The sequence below is a fragment of the Oncorhynchus gorbuscha genome, linkage group LG01, assembly GCF_021184085.1.
Source record: "Oncorhynchus gorbuscha isolate QuinsamMale2020 ecotype Even-year linkage group LG01, OgorEven_v1.0, whole genome shotgun sequence".
Taxonomy (NCBI): domain Eukaryota; kingdom Metazoa; phylum Chordata; class Actinopteri; order Salmoniformes; family Salmonidae; genus Oncorhynchus; species Oncorhynchus gorbuscha.
Window position 1 is genome coordinate 29196357 of NC_060173.1, and position 16695 is coordinate 29213051.

Here is a 16695-nt window from a genome sequence, read left to right on the forward strand (position 1 = left end):
TTCCTTTTCAGTAGATGCTCTTATCCAGAGCAATTTACAGTAGTGAGTGCATACATTTTCATACTGGACCCCCATGGGAATAAAACCCACAAACCTAGCATTGTAAGCACCATGCTCTACCAACTGAGCCACATCATCACAAATCATACAAACTTAAATGACCAACCTATTTACATTAACGATTATAAGGATGGTCAATTAATACTGCACAAAACGTGGTGGTTGTCCATGTTTTTTTATTCAAGAAAAATATTTAATTTGATGTGGAAGTTTTGTATCTTTGCACCTTTTGATATAAATGTTTGAGGACAAGGTTTTGTTCTTTCTGGATTCCATTAGAATGACAATCACAGAGAAAGGGACAGGGCAACAACTCATACAATTCTAACTATTGAATCCTGCAAGATACTGTTCTTAACTATACAACCAAAAAGTATTTTGCCTGCTCTAGAGGTATATATATATAATAAATGTATTCTGATTTTTCAGGGGGTGCTGGCAATGGACATCCCCCAAACAAACGGACTCTGGGAGAATGAGTGCACAACTGCAAACAAGTCGACTATAAATATGTCAGTCAGGGGGATAGCCTCTGGCAGAGACTTCTATTGGCCGAAACTGGCAGTAACGTTGAAGGGCTCTGGTTAGTATCACTTAGCTTGCTAGGAGGAAATAAGAGGCTAACGTTAAACGAAGTCTAACTCAGCAAGAGCAAAAACTACACAACTAAGTTCTCGTAATAACTTTGCTTTACAGAGAGTAGGCTACTACAGAGACAGACAGTGGGCGATATGGCACTCAGTGGTGAGGCGGAGGCAGGCTGCAATGCATGCAGGAGGAACTAGAGGAGACAGAGACAGAGAGGAAGCAAGCAGAGAGAGGGTCAGAGAGGTTAGTGTAGTGGTTCCCAAACTTAGGGTTGGGGTCCCCTGAGAAAATCTGTACTAATCTTATCTCCACATGCAAAACCTGGACCTGTACAAATCAGCTGGGCTAGACAATCTGGACAATCTGGACGTGTAACACTGTGTTGTTGTATGTGTCGAACTGCTTTGCTTTATCTTGGCCAGGTCGCAGTTGTAAATAAGAACTTGTTCTCAACTAGCCTACCTGGTTAAATAAAGGTGAAATAAATAAATAATAAACATGGCATATCTTCTCTATAAGGCTACATTAAAATGCAATCAATACAGTTCTAAAAATGTAGTACATTTTAGTTTCGATGCTGATGCTACATGTCAGTGTGAATAATTTATCATGTTTCCCCCCTTTTCAGAGGTATAACATTACAATTGTATAGCTAATAGGCTGTGTTTGTAGATCGACTGAGGTGAATAAGCCTACAGCAGCCAAGGTGATAATGTCTGGGGTCATTTTTTCTTGTTTTTGCTATTCTCCAAATACCATTTTAAAGTTGTTTTAATTGTATAGAAATGCAGTAAATGAGCTTCAACTTAAAAAAAAAATATCCTCCTCCATCCCCTTCCCGGCCTCATTAAAACTGAAACCCTGGTTACGGCCCTGCACCTGTTGTCCACAATGGATGCCACGTGAGGAGGAGGCTGTCACACAGCTTCTCCAGTCAAAACAAACAGTACTCGTATTACTATCTACCCGTAGGAACTGATTTAGGATCAGTTTTCCCCTCTGGTCCTGATCTTCCCACTGTAAGCTTCACAATAGCACTGGCCCTTTTCCAGCAGCTCAGCACTATTTCCCGAAGCAGGGACACACTGGCCAACTAACTTTACTAGTTTTCCCAAATATTTGGAAAAAACTCCAGTAGTGTTAAGTATTGACCTAAAGCACTCAGACACAGTTATATTTACACACACTATTTAATTTAGTGATGTCTTAATTGCTTTTGCTGTTAAACTCTCTCTTTGATCCGGCCCAAAGCAGAGAGTAGAATGTGAGTCTTGAGTAGTTTTATGGAAGCAGTCTTGACAACACAGTAGGGGCAGTAGTGAGTTAGTGAGTTATATGGCGCCCCCAAGTGGCATAATATTGCCACACCACCACAAAGTTGGAGAAAGTGAAGTGAAAGATGATACATTTCTTCCATTGGAGAATAATCCTTGATTGGACTCTACACGCTTTCTTTATATCTTAACAAACCTGGATAGATTCAAACTCTAGAGATGTGATTTAACAACTAAGACATTTGATCTTACTAAGCTAGTCAAGATCAAATTGTTCCATTAAAGGAAAGATTTGTTGATCAAACTATGTTTTTATTTAAGGTGTGGATAAGGTAGTACTTGTGAATAAAAACAGTACAAAATGTCATTCAAACTGAAAAACACATATATGAGACATGTGAAACACACTTAAGTCCCACAAAAATTCAGCATTGTGAAAAGCATACTAATTCAATTTAAAGGCCATTCCAAGAAATATATCTTCGACCAAACTATAAACCTTTTCAAATAGAGCTGTTGTCCTTAGTAAAGCCAATGTGAGCTCAGTATCAGAGTCATTGTCAGTACTGTACTGTGCTGAGCTGAGAGAGCAGAGGGATGCAGGTGATTCTCTAACTGTCCATCAGAGGAAGTCAGAACACTGAGATAGCAAGTTCACACTTGGATTCCACAGCTTTTATGTTCCATTCTCCAGGTGACAGTTGGATGTAATCCAGCCCCCAGGGTCCTCTTTCCTAAACATAACAGAGGGAGACTTGTCACTGCACTCTAAGGAAGTCTTCACATCACAAGTTGGCTCAGCTCAGAAGAGCAGGGACCTGGAGGACAATCTCCATCTCTGCCTCAGCTCCTGTTTTGAGTGTTCCCCTCTCAGGAAACAATCCCAGACAGTGTGTGGCTTAGTCTAAGTGAGAGTTCCCCCTGCTGGGCTGGAGTGTGAGACACTGTGGCGTTTTCTGCAGAGCTGCCTTGGCCACGTGAGGACGCATAATGGCCGGCCTCCCTGGTGGTCTGCACAAGACAATTGGTTGAAGCCCATTGACAGACTGCACATAAGCTCCACCTGTTGGTGACCTGAGCCCTCTGACCAGTGGGCTGGAGGCTGGCCTGTGGGGCATGTGGTAAGTAGTCTTGGGCAGCAGAGGGACTTTAGGCCTCACAGCCTCCTGGAGCCCCTGGCTCTCCAAGATGCGGACTCCTGTGACCGTCTCTGAGTCTGTATGGTCTTCAGCAGGCCTTACAACAGCCCCAGCCACCCCACCACTGAGCCTCAGTCTGTGTGCCCGCAGCACTGACAGCCTCCGGCTACCAGGGGCTGATGTGGCACTTTGAGGGGGAGAGGGCGACAGAGTGCAGTCAGGGGACAGGGAGAGCCGGGCCACTTCAGGGGATTTGGCTTCTCTCGGAAACACATCTATAAATTAAACAGTTTATTAGAGAACATTTCAGACTGTGTTGTGGTAGTGTGATCTCAAGTTATTCTGTGTTCAAATCCCTGGATTTATATTTAGGTTTCTTGGTTTTATATTTTATATACTGAGTAGGTTTGGCATGTTTGATAGCCTTCTTAACTAGAGATGAGAGAGACTCGCCTGGAGAGGGGGACTGGGAAGAGGAGTCTGTCGAGTCAGTGTTTAACCAGTGACTCAAACCAGCGCTCTCTTTTTTTCCCTCTTCTTCCTCCTTGCCACTGAAAATGCTGAGACTTTCATCATCCTCCTCTTCATCACCATTGAGGATGGTCAGTATCTGAGGCCCATCCCTCTCCATGGCTAATAGACGTCTGGAACACAAAGCAATAGAAAACAGTGAAAAGTTGGTTCAGTAATCTCTCACACAGACAGTGAGAGGGTAAGTGAGTGAGTGAGTGAGTAGGTGGTCAGTACTTGTTATGCTGTTCCCTCCAGGCCCTGAGCTCAGAGAACACATCACTGCCCTGGCATCCTTCTTGCTCCTCAAGGTCATAGTTGTGCTCCGGAACATGGAGGGGCGGGGTGCTAGGAGTGGACACAGGGGAGGGGGCTGCATTCTGCATAAGGAAGCGGTAAGGGAATTTGATTAAGCTGGCCCGGGCGCCTAGGTAGGCGGACTTTGCACCGGTTGAAAAGTGATTGCATTCATTTTTGAACCAGGCTGCCTTCCGGGCATGAGCCAGGTGCCCCGTTATGGCTGGCGGCGAAGTCGGCTCAAAATAAAATTGACGTAGTTTAAGCACGTGGAGTAATCAGTAGCATTCTGTGTTTTCACATACAAAAGTTATTACTTTTCATGAAAATGTATTATCTGCATTCCCAATGAAAATAAGTTGAATTCTAACAGATATTTTATGCTGTACGTTTCTGGGCTAAACCTGGTTGAATTAACGTGGTTTCCACATCATTCACCCAAAAAATACAATGTGTTGGACGTTGAATCAATATGGAAAACTGATTGGATTTGCAAAAAGTCATCAAAGTAAGGGAATTTTTTATTTTTTTCAGATAACTTTTATCCTAAATCCAATGACATAGTGAATTATTTTGTTGATTTAACCTTGAATTCATGTTAGTTGACAACTCAACCAAATGTAAATCAAAACTAGATGTTGAACAGTGGGATGCTACCTTGTTGACCAAACGACAGAGATAACTGTTCGATTTCCGCAGGGTGCGCCTCCCTCACCGGCTTCGCCCGATCACGTGACGGTCATAGCCCGGGTCAACCCTGGCTAGCTTAATAAAATCCCCTCAGTAAGAGAGAAAGATGGATGAGGTTCACGATAGAAGAGGGATAGTGAGACGGAGGGAGCCAGAGACTAATAGAGGGATGAAGAGATAATACAGAGGGAGACAAAATACAGAGAAGATCTGAAAGAGAAATTAGGGATAAAGATTAAAGAGAGTGAATGACAGCTCAAGAGAGAGAAAAGTGTGACAGCAGTTTGAGAGTGAGTGACGGATGGCAGGTCTATAGAGATGACAAAGTGACAGATCGCCTGGCATTGGCAGTACTCCATCTGTCATGTCACTGGGGCAACAGCTGCATCCCTCTATCACCCTCCCCTCCTCTCTCTGACAATTATCTCCTTCAGTTCATCCTGACATCACATTAGAGAGACAGGGGGAGATGTCACGTCACCCAGTCATAATGGCCTGTCACAAAGAGGGGTAAACCTGCCGTTCTACCCTTGATCAAGTGTGAGAGAAAAAGTACATATTTACCTGATTTATTTGATATTAACGGTTAACAATTCATATTGAACTAATAGTAAGACATTTATGTCCTGCTAATGTGTGTTAAAAAAAAAAAGTCAGCTATATAAAGAACTCTGCATTTGTGTAAGGGTTAGGTTACTCGGTCCAACACTCAAGTGTTTTGGGTCAACCAGCCTCATTATTGCAATAATTAATCAATATTGAATAAAGATAATTGTTTGAAGAAATGACAAGGTCTCTCTCACTTGATTAGAATATTCCATGACACAGGGTAGTTGACCCCAACAACAACTGCTCCGCTGGTGACACGGTCATCGATTAAGGCAGCCCCCCGCACCTCTCTTGATTCAGAGGGGTTGGGTTAAATGCGGAAGACAAATTTCGGTTGAATGCATTCAGTTGTGCAACAGACTACATATCCCCTTTCCCCTACACATAACTACTCCCCTTCACTCTGGGTCATTTTCCCCTGAAGCTGGAAGACTGTCAAATCTCTGCTGTGGTCAATGTGCCAGAGAGGACTCAAGTTTGTCAAATAAGGATTGAGATGCTGCAGTTAATTAGTTTCATGCTAATGATGTGTCAACAAACCCTCATCTTCTGTCGCCTGGCTCTGAGGGCCTGGACAGGGCTCCCACAGAACAAGACCTTCCCTGCACCTGGAGAGAAACAAAACCATTTCATTACAATGGAGGATAGCCAATCAGCCAATTGTCACAATATAGGAATTTTGAAAAATAGGCATAGTATGCCTGAATTCTGAGGTTGGAAAATCAAAGATCTCTGATTTAAAAATACACAATGAATCTTCAGACACTGTTACAAGATGTCCTCATGGTGGCAGTGTTGCATAATTATACAGGTGAACAGTACTTATTCAAAAATTAGTAAAAAATAAATCAGAAACGGCTAATTAACACAAAAAGGATACAAAACAATAAGCCTGATTCATTATATGGACCTATTCAGGGACATAAACTGAAGCTTTATATTTGGAGACGGTAGGGCTTTCAGTGCCAAGGACACCAATAAAGTGTCTCACCGTGCGTCAGAACGCTAGCGTCTGGGTCCACAGAGACTAGATCTGCATCAGCAGAACCAGATCTGGACCCGGGAGGGGAGAGGGCTCTGTACCCAGCCGCTGATAAGGGTCGCGACCCAGAGAGGGGTCTGGAGCCGGCTGCTGAGAGGGGCCTGGCAGTGACTGGTCGGCTGGAGGGACGGGAACCGGAGAGGCTGCTAGCTAGGTGCTGGCCAGAGCTGGGTCTGGAGTAGACACACACACTGGCTGCTCTCTTCTCTATGGCCAGACATGGAAGAGGGAAAATATTGCATATCAAACACAGAGTAGAAGAACTGGCCTGGAACTGGCCTAGAAGAACTGTTCAGATACAGTGCATTTGGAAAGTATTCAGACCCCTTGACTTTTTCCACATTTTGTTATGTTACAGCCTTATTCTAAAATTGATTTAATTATTTTTTCCCCCTCATCAATCTACACACAATACATACCATAAGCAAAAGCAAAAACGTTATTTTAAATGTTTGCAACAAATGTATAAAAAAATAAAAAAAGATCACATTTACAGAAGTATTCAGAAGTATTCAGTATTATTCAGTACTTTGTTGATGCACCTTTGGCAGTGATTACATCCTTGAGTCTTCATGGGTATGATGCTACAAGCTTGGCACACCTGTATTTGGGGAGTTTCTCCCATTCTTCTCTGCACATCCTCTCAAGCTCTGTCAGGTTGGATGGGGAGCATCGCTGCACAGCTATTTTCAGGTCTCTCCAGAGATGTTCGATCGGGTTCAAGTCCGGGCTCTGGCTGGGCCACTCAAGGACATTCAAAGACTTGTCCCGAAGCCACTCCAGCGTTGTCTTGGCTGTGTGTTTAGGGTCGTTGTCCTGTTGGAAGGTGGAACTTCGCCCTAGTCTGAGGTCCATTCTGTACTTTGCCCCGTTCATCTTTCCTTTGATCCTGACTAGTCCCTAACGCTGAAAAACATCCCCACAGCATGATGCTGCCACCACCATGCTTCACCGTAGGGATGGTGCAAGGTTTCCTCCAGACGTGGTCAATTCAGGCTAAACAGGTCATTCAACAGAGAACCTTGTTTCTCATGGTCTGAGAGTCTTTAGGTGCCTTTCAGCAAACTGCAAGCGGGCTGTCATGTGTCTTTTACTGAGGAGTGGCTTCCCTCTGGCCACTCCACCATAAAGCCTGATTGGTGGTGTGCTGCAGAGATGGTTGTCCTTCTGCAAGGTTCTCCCATCTCCAGAGGAACTCTGGAGCTCTGTCAGAGTGACTATTGGGTTCTTGGTCACCTCCTTGACCAAGGACCTTCTCCCCCGATTGCTCAGTTCGGCCGGGCGGCCAGCTCTAGGAAGAGTCTTGGTGGTTCCAAACTTCTTCCATTTAAGAATGATTGAGGCGACTGTGTTCTTGGGGACGTTCCATGTTGCAGACATTTTTTGGTACCCTTTCCCAGATCTGTGCCTCGACACAATCCTGTCTTGGAGCTCTAAGGACAATTCCTTTCGACCTAAAGGCTTTGTTTTTGCTCTGACATGCACTGTCAACTGTGGAACCTTATGTGTGTGCCTTTCCAAATCATGTCCAATCAATTACATTTACCACAGGTGGACTCCAATCTAGTTGTAGAAACATCTCAATGAAGATCAAAGGAAACAGGATTCACCTGAGCTCAATTTTGAGTCTTATAGCAAAGGGTCTGAAAACTAAGAAAATAATATTTTTCAGTTTTTATTTTTCAATACATTTGCAAACATTTCTAAAAACCTGTGTTCGCTTTTTCATTATGGGGTATTCTATGTAGATTGATGAGGGAAAAATATAATTTACTCTATTTTAGAATAAGGCTGTAACGTAACAAAATGTGGAAAAAGTCAAGGGGTCTAAATACTGAACACAAATGCACTGTACACACACAGACAGATATGCACACAAGCAGATGCAAGCACATAGATCCACACACACACACACACACACACACACACACACACACACACACACACACACACACACACACACACACACACACACACACACACACACACACACACACACACACACACACACACACACACACACACACAGATGCACAGAAGCGCACACACACACCCTCAGCTGTCTCTGTAGAGCTGCAGTCTTTAAAAGACTCTCTGAGCAGGGCCCAGTCTTCCCCCATGGAGCTGCTACAGCGAGACCCCGCCTCCTCCCTGGCATGCATGTCGTCTAGGTAACGCAGCTGCGGGACCAGCTCCCTCACTGATGACCGGTAGCAGTACCCCTCCTCCTCCTCCTGGGAAAAGGAGAAGACAGCATACACAAAATAAAAAGGGGGGGGGGTTGGTTGTATCCGGAAGAGAGCCCAGCCCACACCTCATTGAACGAATCATGTTTCATATGAGCAGATGAGAAGTTGAATTAGGCTAAGTTTGATAAAACAGGGCCCACCTCTGGACGACTGTGATAAAGAATGATAGGTGATACAGTAATAGGACTGCATAAAAGGGTTCAAGGTTGTACCTTTAGTTGTGATTTGAATGGTTGTTAAAGGCCAAGGTAAGTCCAACCTTTCAAAGTTAGCCTTTCAATGCCAAACACACAACACTTAACACCAGTATACCATAACATAACACAGCATAACATAACATAGAGCTTTAAGGCACAATGAATGTGTAACTTCTGTTCAAAGGAGGAGACAAAGAACATGGTTCTGAGTGGGCAGATAACAGAGTACTAATAAAGGCAATAATCTGCACTTTGTACTGTGCTTTGATCATTTATAAGCACTGAGAGAAAGCTCAGAGAAGAAAGGGGAGAGAGAGAGACTATTCTGCTGCTGCTGAGAGATCAAACCCACAGAGAGAGGGAGTGAGATTTTAGAGAAGGGGGGGGAGAGGGGGTTAGAGAAGGGAGAGAGAAGAGAAACCCAAGGACCCCACTCTCAGTGCTTGGACCAGCCCTAATGCATATTCAGATCAGTCTTCCCTCCCTCACTGCCCCAGTTTCCTAAGTCCTGCTGCTGACTGGGTAGGTGAAAATAAACACATTCACTCTGTCCCAAAAACCCTACAAAGCACTCACAGCCTCACAGGCCAAGCTCCTGGGCTCTCCTAAAAACCCACAATTGGTAAACAAGATAATATGTGGCACAGGAACTAGACTAAAACATGGAATGATATGGACAGGAAGCATCGTTCAGTCATACCACTTCATCGTGTCATTGTGTGATAGTAAAATTTTAATAAACCACTTTAATATGGGCTCAATCCCATCACTCAAAACATATATGCTAAAACCTTACTACAGTATATTCTCCACCCTGCCCAGTTGAGCAAGGTTTATACTAACCATCACCACAGCTGGTACCTTCCCTACTTACACAAGCAAAACAAAGTTAAGCCTAAATGAAATACAGTGTCGGATAAGAAACCCCAGGTGCATAGGCTCCCTAGGCCTGGACTTTGTCAAATGAGAGTAGCCTGTTTTGGTGTTTGTTTTGCTTTGAACACCACTTCCCTGTTCCCTGCTCTCCAGTCCCACTCCATTCTGTCTGACAGACAGATAGACAGACAGGGACAGACACGGACAGACACACCGGTAGGTGTGTCAAACATTTGATAGTACTTAGCACCTCTGAACAGAGTGTCGGCAAACTCTTTTGTTTACACACAGCAAAGACCTTGAAAGTTGTCAGCCACTCAGCCTTGTTAAAATACTACAAACCAGAAGGTGGCAGTAGCGTTGTTTGGCAATGCATATCTGTGCATGGTCTAGATTCCAAGCTTTCTAAACTATTGTTTCTATTTTGTAGAAAGCCCTTGATGATACTAGTCAGATGGCCACAGCTAGTTAACTACCTAGCAAGAAGACAAGGGAACCATTTAATTCGTAATCCCATACTGCCAGTGCCAGCCCATAGCCAAAATGTTTAGCTAGATAGCTAAGGTTAGAATATTCGCTAGCGAGCAAAACAGAGCTAGCTAGCTAAGGACACTGCACTAACTCAGCAGCTAACACAGGAAACTATCTAACCCGTTGTGATTGAATTATTATGTTAACACTAGCTATAGTGGTTAGCTAGCTTGGGGGAAGTATTTTGTGTTGTGTGCATTGCGTCTGTGCACTTACAGTGCATTCGGAAAGTATTCAGAGCCCTTTCCTTTTTACACATTTTGTTACGTTACAGCCTTATTCTAAAATGGATAAAATAAAATACATTTCCCTCATCAATCTAAATTGAGCTCGAGCACTCGAAATTGAGCTCAGGTGCATCCTGTTTCCATTGATCATCTTTGAGATGTTTCTAGAACTTGATTCGAGTCCACCTGTGGTAGATGTTATTGATTGGGCATGTTTTGGAAAGGCACACACCTGTCTATATAAGGTCCCACAGTTGACAGTGCATGTCAGCGCAAAAACAAAGCCACGATGTCGAAGGAATTGTCCGTAGAGCTCCGAGACAGGACTGTGTTGAGGCACAGATCTGGAGAAGGGTGCTAAAACATTTCTGCAGCGTTGACGGTCCCCAAGAACACAGTGGCTTCCATCATTCTTAAATGGAAGAAGTTTGGAACCATCAAGACTATTTCTAGAGCTGGCCGCCTGGCCTACTGAGCAATTGGGGGAGGAGGGCCTTGGTCAGGGAGGTAACCAAGAACACGATGGTCACTCTGACAGAGCTTCAGAGTTCCTCTGTGGAGATGGGAGAACCGTCTCTGCAGCACTCCACCAATTAAGCCTTTAGGGTAGAGTGGCCAGACGGAAGCCACTCTTCAGTAAAAGGCATATGACAGCCCGCTTGGAGTTTGCCAAAAGGCATCTAAAAGATTCTCAGACCACGAGAAACATGATTCTCTGTTCTGATAAAACCAACTCTTTGGCCTGAATGCCAAACATCACGTCTGAAGGAAACCTGGCACCATCCCTACGGTGAAGCATGGCGGTGGCAGCATCATGCTGTGGGGATGTTTTTCAGTGGCATCGACTAGGAGACTAGTCTGGATCGAGGGAAAGATGAAGGGAGCAAAGTACAGAGAGATCCTTGATGAAAACCTGCTCCAGAGCACACAGGACCTCAGACTGGGGTGAAGGTACACCTTCCAATAGGACAACAACCATAAGCACACAGCCAAGACAACACAGGAGTGGCTTCAGGACAAGTCTTTGAATGTCCTTGAGTGGCCCTGGCAGAGCCCGGACTTCAACCCGATCGAACATCTCTGGAGAGACCTTAAAATAGCTGTGCAGCGATGCTCCCCATCCAACCTGACAGAGCTTGAGAGGATCTACAGAGAAGAATGGGAGAAACTCCCCAAATACAGGTGTGTCAAGCGTGTCGCGTCATACCCAAGAAGACTCAAGGCTGTAATCGCTGCCAAAGGTGCTTCAACAAAGTACTGAATAAAGAGTCTGAATACTTATGTAAATATGATATTTCCATTTTTTGTATAGACATTTGCAAAAAATGTTGAAAAACCTGTTTTTGCTTTGTCATTATGGGGTATTGTGTGTAGATTGATGAGGGGGAAAAAATGATTTAATCAATTTTAGAACAAGGCTGTAATGTAACATAATGTGAAAAAAGTAAAGGGGTCTGAATACTTCCGAATGCACCGTATCTAGCTACCATCCCATAGCCTGCATTGCATATGAAGTGTGACTAAACTAATCCGTGAACATACAGAGAAAATTACCATTTGTGCTCGCTGATTGGCTAAAAGTCAAGTTGTTGGCCACTGACAAGCATTGGTATATTCGTTGCTACTTTCGTTCTAGCAAGAGAAGGAACGGCTTCCCACTGTGATAAGTAGCTATCGGCAGTGAGATTCTTGGTGTATTTCATGCTTTAAAGCAGCCTGGGATCACAGCCAGACTCACTGCATTTTGGCCAATATCATCTGGGCCCATCGGAGAGAGCATGGCTCACAGCCAGAGCCCGGCATGGCTCACAGCCCCCCATACACACACATACACAACTTGAGTAACTATGAGGATTCAGTAATGAATGCAATAATATACATGATTGTGGAATTGTGGTGAGGGTTAGGGTAAGAAGATACAGTAGGAGTTTGTATAGGTACCTGTGTGGCGTTGGGGTGGGGGCACATACAGACGGGGTTTCCCTCCAGGGTAAGTGTGCGGAGCTGGGAGCAGAGGCCCAGGTACTGCACCTGCACCAGGTCATTCACATCATTCCCTTCCAGGTCCAACAGCTGTAGATTCTCCAGCATGCTCACCTGACTCAGGTCCGACACACTGTTGTAGGCCACATACAGCTCCTAGCGTAGGGAGGGAACATACCAACACAGGTTCAGATTTAGTGTCGCTCAACTGTTATTTGCACATAGTCAAATACATAAAACTTCCACTTTTGTTGAATTGTGAGATTTTCACAGGTGAGCAAGAAGGGTAAAAGCCAGGTGGATTAGGCAGGTGGAACAAGTCTATCCTCTAGTTCATGATGGTCCACTCCAAAAGTTTTCCAGTAGCAACTCTACCTTGAGAGAGGAGAAGGAGGGGATCCCATCCAGGTCTGCCAGGTTGCAGCGAGACATCCACAGCACCTGCAGAAGGGACAGCGTGGTTCCCAGGTCCCTGGGAGACATAGACAGCCATGATCCAGAAGCAAGGGTGGAATTGTACCAACAGAACATCAGGTGCTGCGACATATGGTTTATGAATTTATAAAATGTGAAATGCAAATCCAGGATGGAAAGAAAATAAATTGCCCTGTAACATGAGTCCTAACTTTTGAACGTGGCATTTTTTTTAAATGGTACACTACATGGCCGAAAGTATTCGGACACCTGCTCGTCGAACATCTCATTCCACAATCATGGGAATTAATATGGAGTTGGTCTTGTTGGAAAGGTGGCACGTTAAAAGCCGCTGAGCTCTTCAGTACAGGCCATTCTACTGCCAATGTTTGTCTATGGAGATTGCATGGCTGTGTGCTCGATTTTATACACCTGTCAGCAACAGGTGTGGCTGAAAAAGCCAAATCCACATACTATTGGCCATGTAGTGTATCAAGAGGCGGTGGTACAGCGAATCCTAATCAGACTTGCCCGAGCTCAGGGTTGGGTAGGTTACTTTCGAAATGTAATCCATTACAGTTACCTGTCCAAAATTGTAATCAGTAACGTAACTTTTGGATTACCCAAACTCCGTAATGTAATCTGATTATATTCAATTACTTTTAGATTACTTTCCACTTAAGAGGCATTAGAAGAAGACAAAAATGTATGTTACCAATTGAACAACATGTATTGCAGGATAAATCAATGTTAAAGTTTTCGTAGCTGGCCATATATGGATGTTAAATTGTACTTTATGGGCTGGTTATATGTAGGCTTCTTCTTAGTCATCGCTTTGTACCACATATAATAATATGATTAAATGATATATATTAATGTAAAGATAAATCACAAAATGGATGTAGCAACTACAGATTACCCCTTTAAGTCTATCAAAAGTTTACGAGTTTAAGCATGTGTCCATTAGGCCTATGGAACATTTTTATCAGCATGAATTAGTTTGAGCAATAAAAGCCTTACTTTTATTCCATAGTCTGGGATTTGCACTATGCAGCTTTTGCATTTTTTCACTGGCTGTCCACTGGTTTCAAAAACAATGATTGATTGGCAGCTTAAACTTCTTGAATTCAACCATTATTGTGTTCAAATACACATTTAGATTTGTGAACAGCCATCCACAACAACCACAATATGTAAGGTGCAAATAGCTAAATGAGAGAGCAGCAGTGTGATTCACATCAATGCACTATGTAGATATCAATAATAAGTGATATCTGTATCGCCGTAGACTACACCACTGCTGTCATCCTGACCTCCAAGCGTTTATTCAAATTGGATAATCTTTGGATGCCGACAGCAGTCGCACCATTGGAAGACATACAAAACGCATATTCTTGCTCTTTTCCCACGATCCATCAAACACATTTGGTGTGTCATCATAGTGGTCTCTGACTTGTGGTCAGACTCGCTAAGGTCGAACAAATTTAAACATGCACCTTTATACAATGCTGATTTTAATGTAATTGGGAAAACATTTTTTTTCTGCAAACATCCTTTCTGAATTTAAAAGTAATCCTCAAAGTAATCATCTAGGTTTTCAAAAGTATCTGTAATCTGAGTACAATATTTTAGCAGGTAACGTAACGGGTTACAGTTACCTTTTTTTAAGCCTTTACTGTACATGTAACGGATTAAATGTCATCCTACTGCCCCTTTTCCCAATGAATGTCCACACTTGTATTTTGTATTTATTATGGATCCCCATTAGCTGCTGCCAAAGCAGCAGCTACTCTTCCTGGGATTCAACCAAATTAAGGCAGTTTATTCCATTTTAAAACATTACAATACATTCACAGATTTCACAACACACTGTGTGCCCACAGAGGCCCCTACTCCACCACTACCACATATCTACATACTAAATCCATGTGTATGTATAGTGCGTATGTTATCGTATGTGTGTATGCATGTGTCTGTGCCAATGTGTGTGCTGCTTCAGTCCCCACTGTTCCATAAGGTGTTTTTTAATATGTTTTTGAAATCTAATTTTACTGCTTGCGTCAGTTACATGATGTGGAATAGAGTTCCATGAATTCATGGCTCTATGTAGTACTGTGCGCCTCCCATAGTCTGTTCTGGACTTGGGGACTATGAAGAGACCTCTTGTGGCATGTCTTGTGGGGTATGTATGGGTGTCAGAGCTGTGTAGTTTAGACAGACAGCTCGGATCATTCAACACCTCGCATAAATAAAAGTAGTGAAGTCAATCTCTCCTCCATTTTCAGCCAGGAGAGACTGACATGTATATTATTAATATTAGCTCTCTGTGTATATCCATGGGCCAGCCGTGCAGCCCTGTTCTGAGCCAATTGCAATTTTCCTAAGTCCTTTTTTTGTGTCACCTGACCACACAACTGAACAGTAGTCAAGGTGCGACAAAACTAGGGCCTGTAGGACCTGCCTTGTTGATAGTGTTGTTAAGAAGGCAGCGCATCGCTTTATTATAGACAGACTTCTCCCCATCTTAGCTACTACTGCATCAATATGTTTTGACCATGACAGTTTACAATCTAGTGTTACTCCAAGCAGTTTAGTCATCTCAACTTGCTCAATTTCTAAATTATTTATCACAAGATTTAGTTGAGGTTTAGGGTTTAGTTCCAAATACAATGCTTTTAGTTTTATAAATATTTAGGGCTAACTTATTCCTTGTCACCCACTCTGAAACTAACTGCAGCTCTTTGTTAATCGTTGCAGTCATTTCAGTTGCTGTAGTAGCTGACATGTATAGTGTTGAGTCATCCACATAAATAGATACTCTGGCTTTACTCCAAATCAGTCGCATGTCACTGGTAAAGATTGAAAAAAGCAAGGGGCCTAAAACAGCTACCCTTGGGGATTCCTGACTCTAACTGGATTATATTTGATAGTCTTCCATTAAAGAACACCCTCTGTGTTCTGTTAGACAGGTAACTCTTTATCCACATTAAAACAGGGGGTGTAAAGCCATAACACATACGTTTTTCCAGCAGCAGACTATGATAGATAATGTCAAAAGCTGCACTGAAGTCGAACAAGACAGCCACCACAATAATTTTATCATCCATTCCTCTCAGCCAATCATCAGTCATTTGTGTAAGTGCTGTGCTTGTTGAGTGTCCTTCCCTATAAGCATGCTGAAATTCTGATGTCAATTTGTTTACTGTAAAATATCATTGTATCTGGTCAAACACAATTTTTCACAGAAATTTACTAAGGGTTGGTAACAGGCTGATTGGTCGGCTATTTGAGCCAGTAAAGGGGGCTTTACTATTCTTGAATAGCGGAATGACTTTAGCTTCCCTCCAGGCCTGAGGGCACATGCTCTCTAGTAGGCTTAAATTGAAGATGTGGCAAATAGGAGTGGCAGTATTGTCTACTATTATCCTCAGTAATTTTCCATCCAAGTTGTCAGACCCTGGTGGCTTGTCATTGTTGATAGACAACAATACTTTTTTCACCTCTTCTACACTGATTTTACGGAATTCAAAAGTATAATTCTTGTCTTTCATAATTTGGTCCGATATACTCGGATGTGTCGTGTCAGCATTTGTTGCTGGCATGTCGTCCCTAAATTTGCTTATCTTGCTAATGAAGAAGTCATTAAAGTAGTTTGCAATATCAGTGGGCTTTGTGATGAATGAGCCATCTGATTCAATAAATGAAGGAGCCAAGTTGGCTATTTTCCCAAAAATTTCATTTAAGGTGCCCCAAAGCTTTTTACTATCATTCTTTATATAATTTATCGTTGTTTCATAGAGTAGTTTATATTTATTTTGATTTAGTTTAGTCACATGATTTCTTAATTTGCAGTACATTTGCCAATCAGTTGGGCTGCCAGACTTAATTGCCATACCTTTTGCCTCATCCCACTCAACCATACAATTTTTAAATTCCTCATCAATACAAGGGGATTTAACAGTTTTTACATTTTATTAATGGGTGCATGCTAATTAGTAACAGGAATAAG

The 16695-nt window shown here is 42.9% G+C and overlaps 1 protein-coding gene across 6 annotated transcripts in view; it reads right to left on the bottom strand.

The window, feature by feature from the left end:
• Nucleotides 1-252: 252 nt before the first annotated feature.
• The window catches only part of lrrc56 (leucine rich repeat containing 56), a 63822-nt gene continuing 47379 nt past the window's right edge, over nt 253-16695 (bottom strand). For 4 of the 6 annotated variants that reach the window (XM_046349503.1, XM_046349494.1, XM_046349514.1 and 1 more), the window contains 8 exons: nt 12648-12744; nt 12231-12428; nt 8263-8443; nt 6159-6416; nt 5708-5775; nt 3809-3951; nt 3515-3705; nt 254-3336 (listed from right to left, as the gene is read on the bottom strand). In XM_046349503.1, the coding sequence (XP_046205459.1) occupies nt 2822-3336; nt 3515-3705; nt 3809-3951; nt 5708-5775; nt 6159-6416; nt 8263-8443; nt 12231-12428; nt 12648-12744 (1651 nt within the window). In that variant the 3' untranslated portion in view covers nt 254-2821. Of the gene's footprint in view, nt 3337-3514; nt 3706-3808; nt 3952-5707; nt 5776-6158; nt 6417-8262; nt 8444-12230; nt 12429-12647; nt 12745-16695 lie in introns of all 6 variants that reach the window. The other 2 variants (XM_046349484.1, XM_046349475.1) reach the window with 1 other exon arrangement.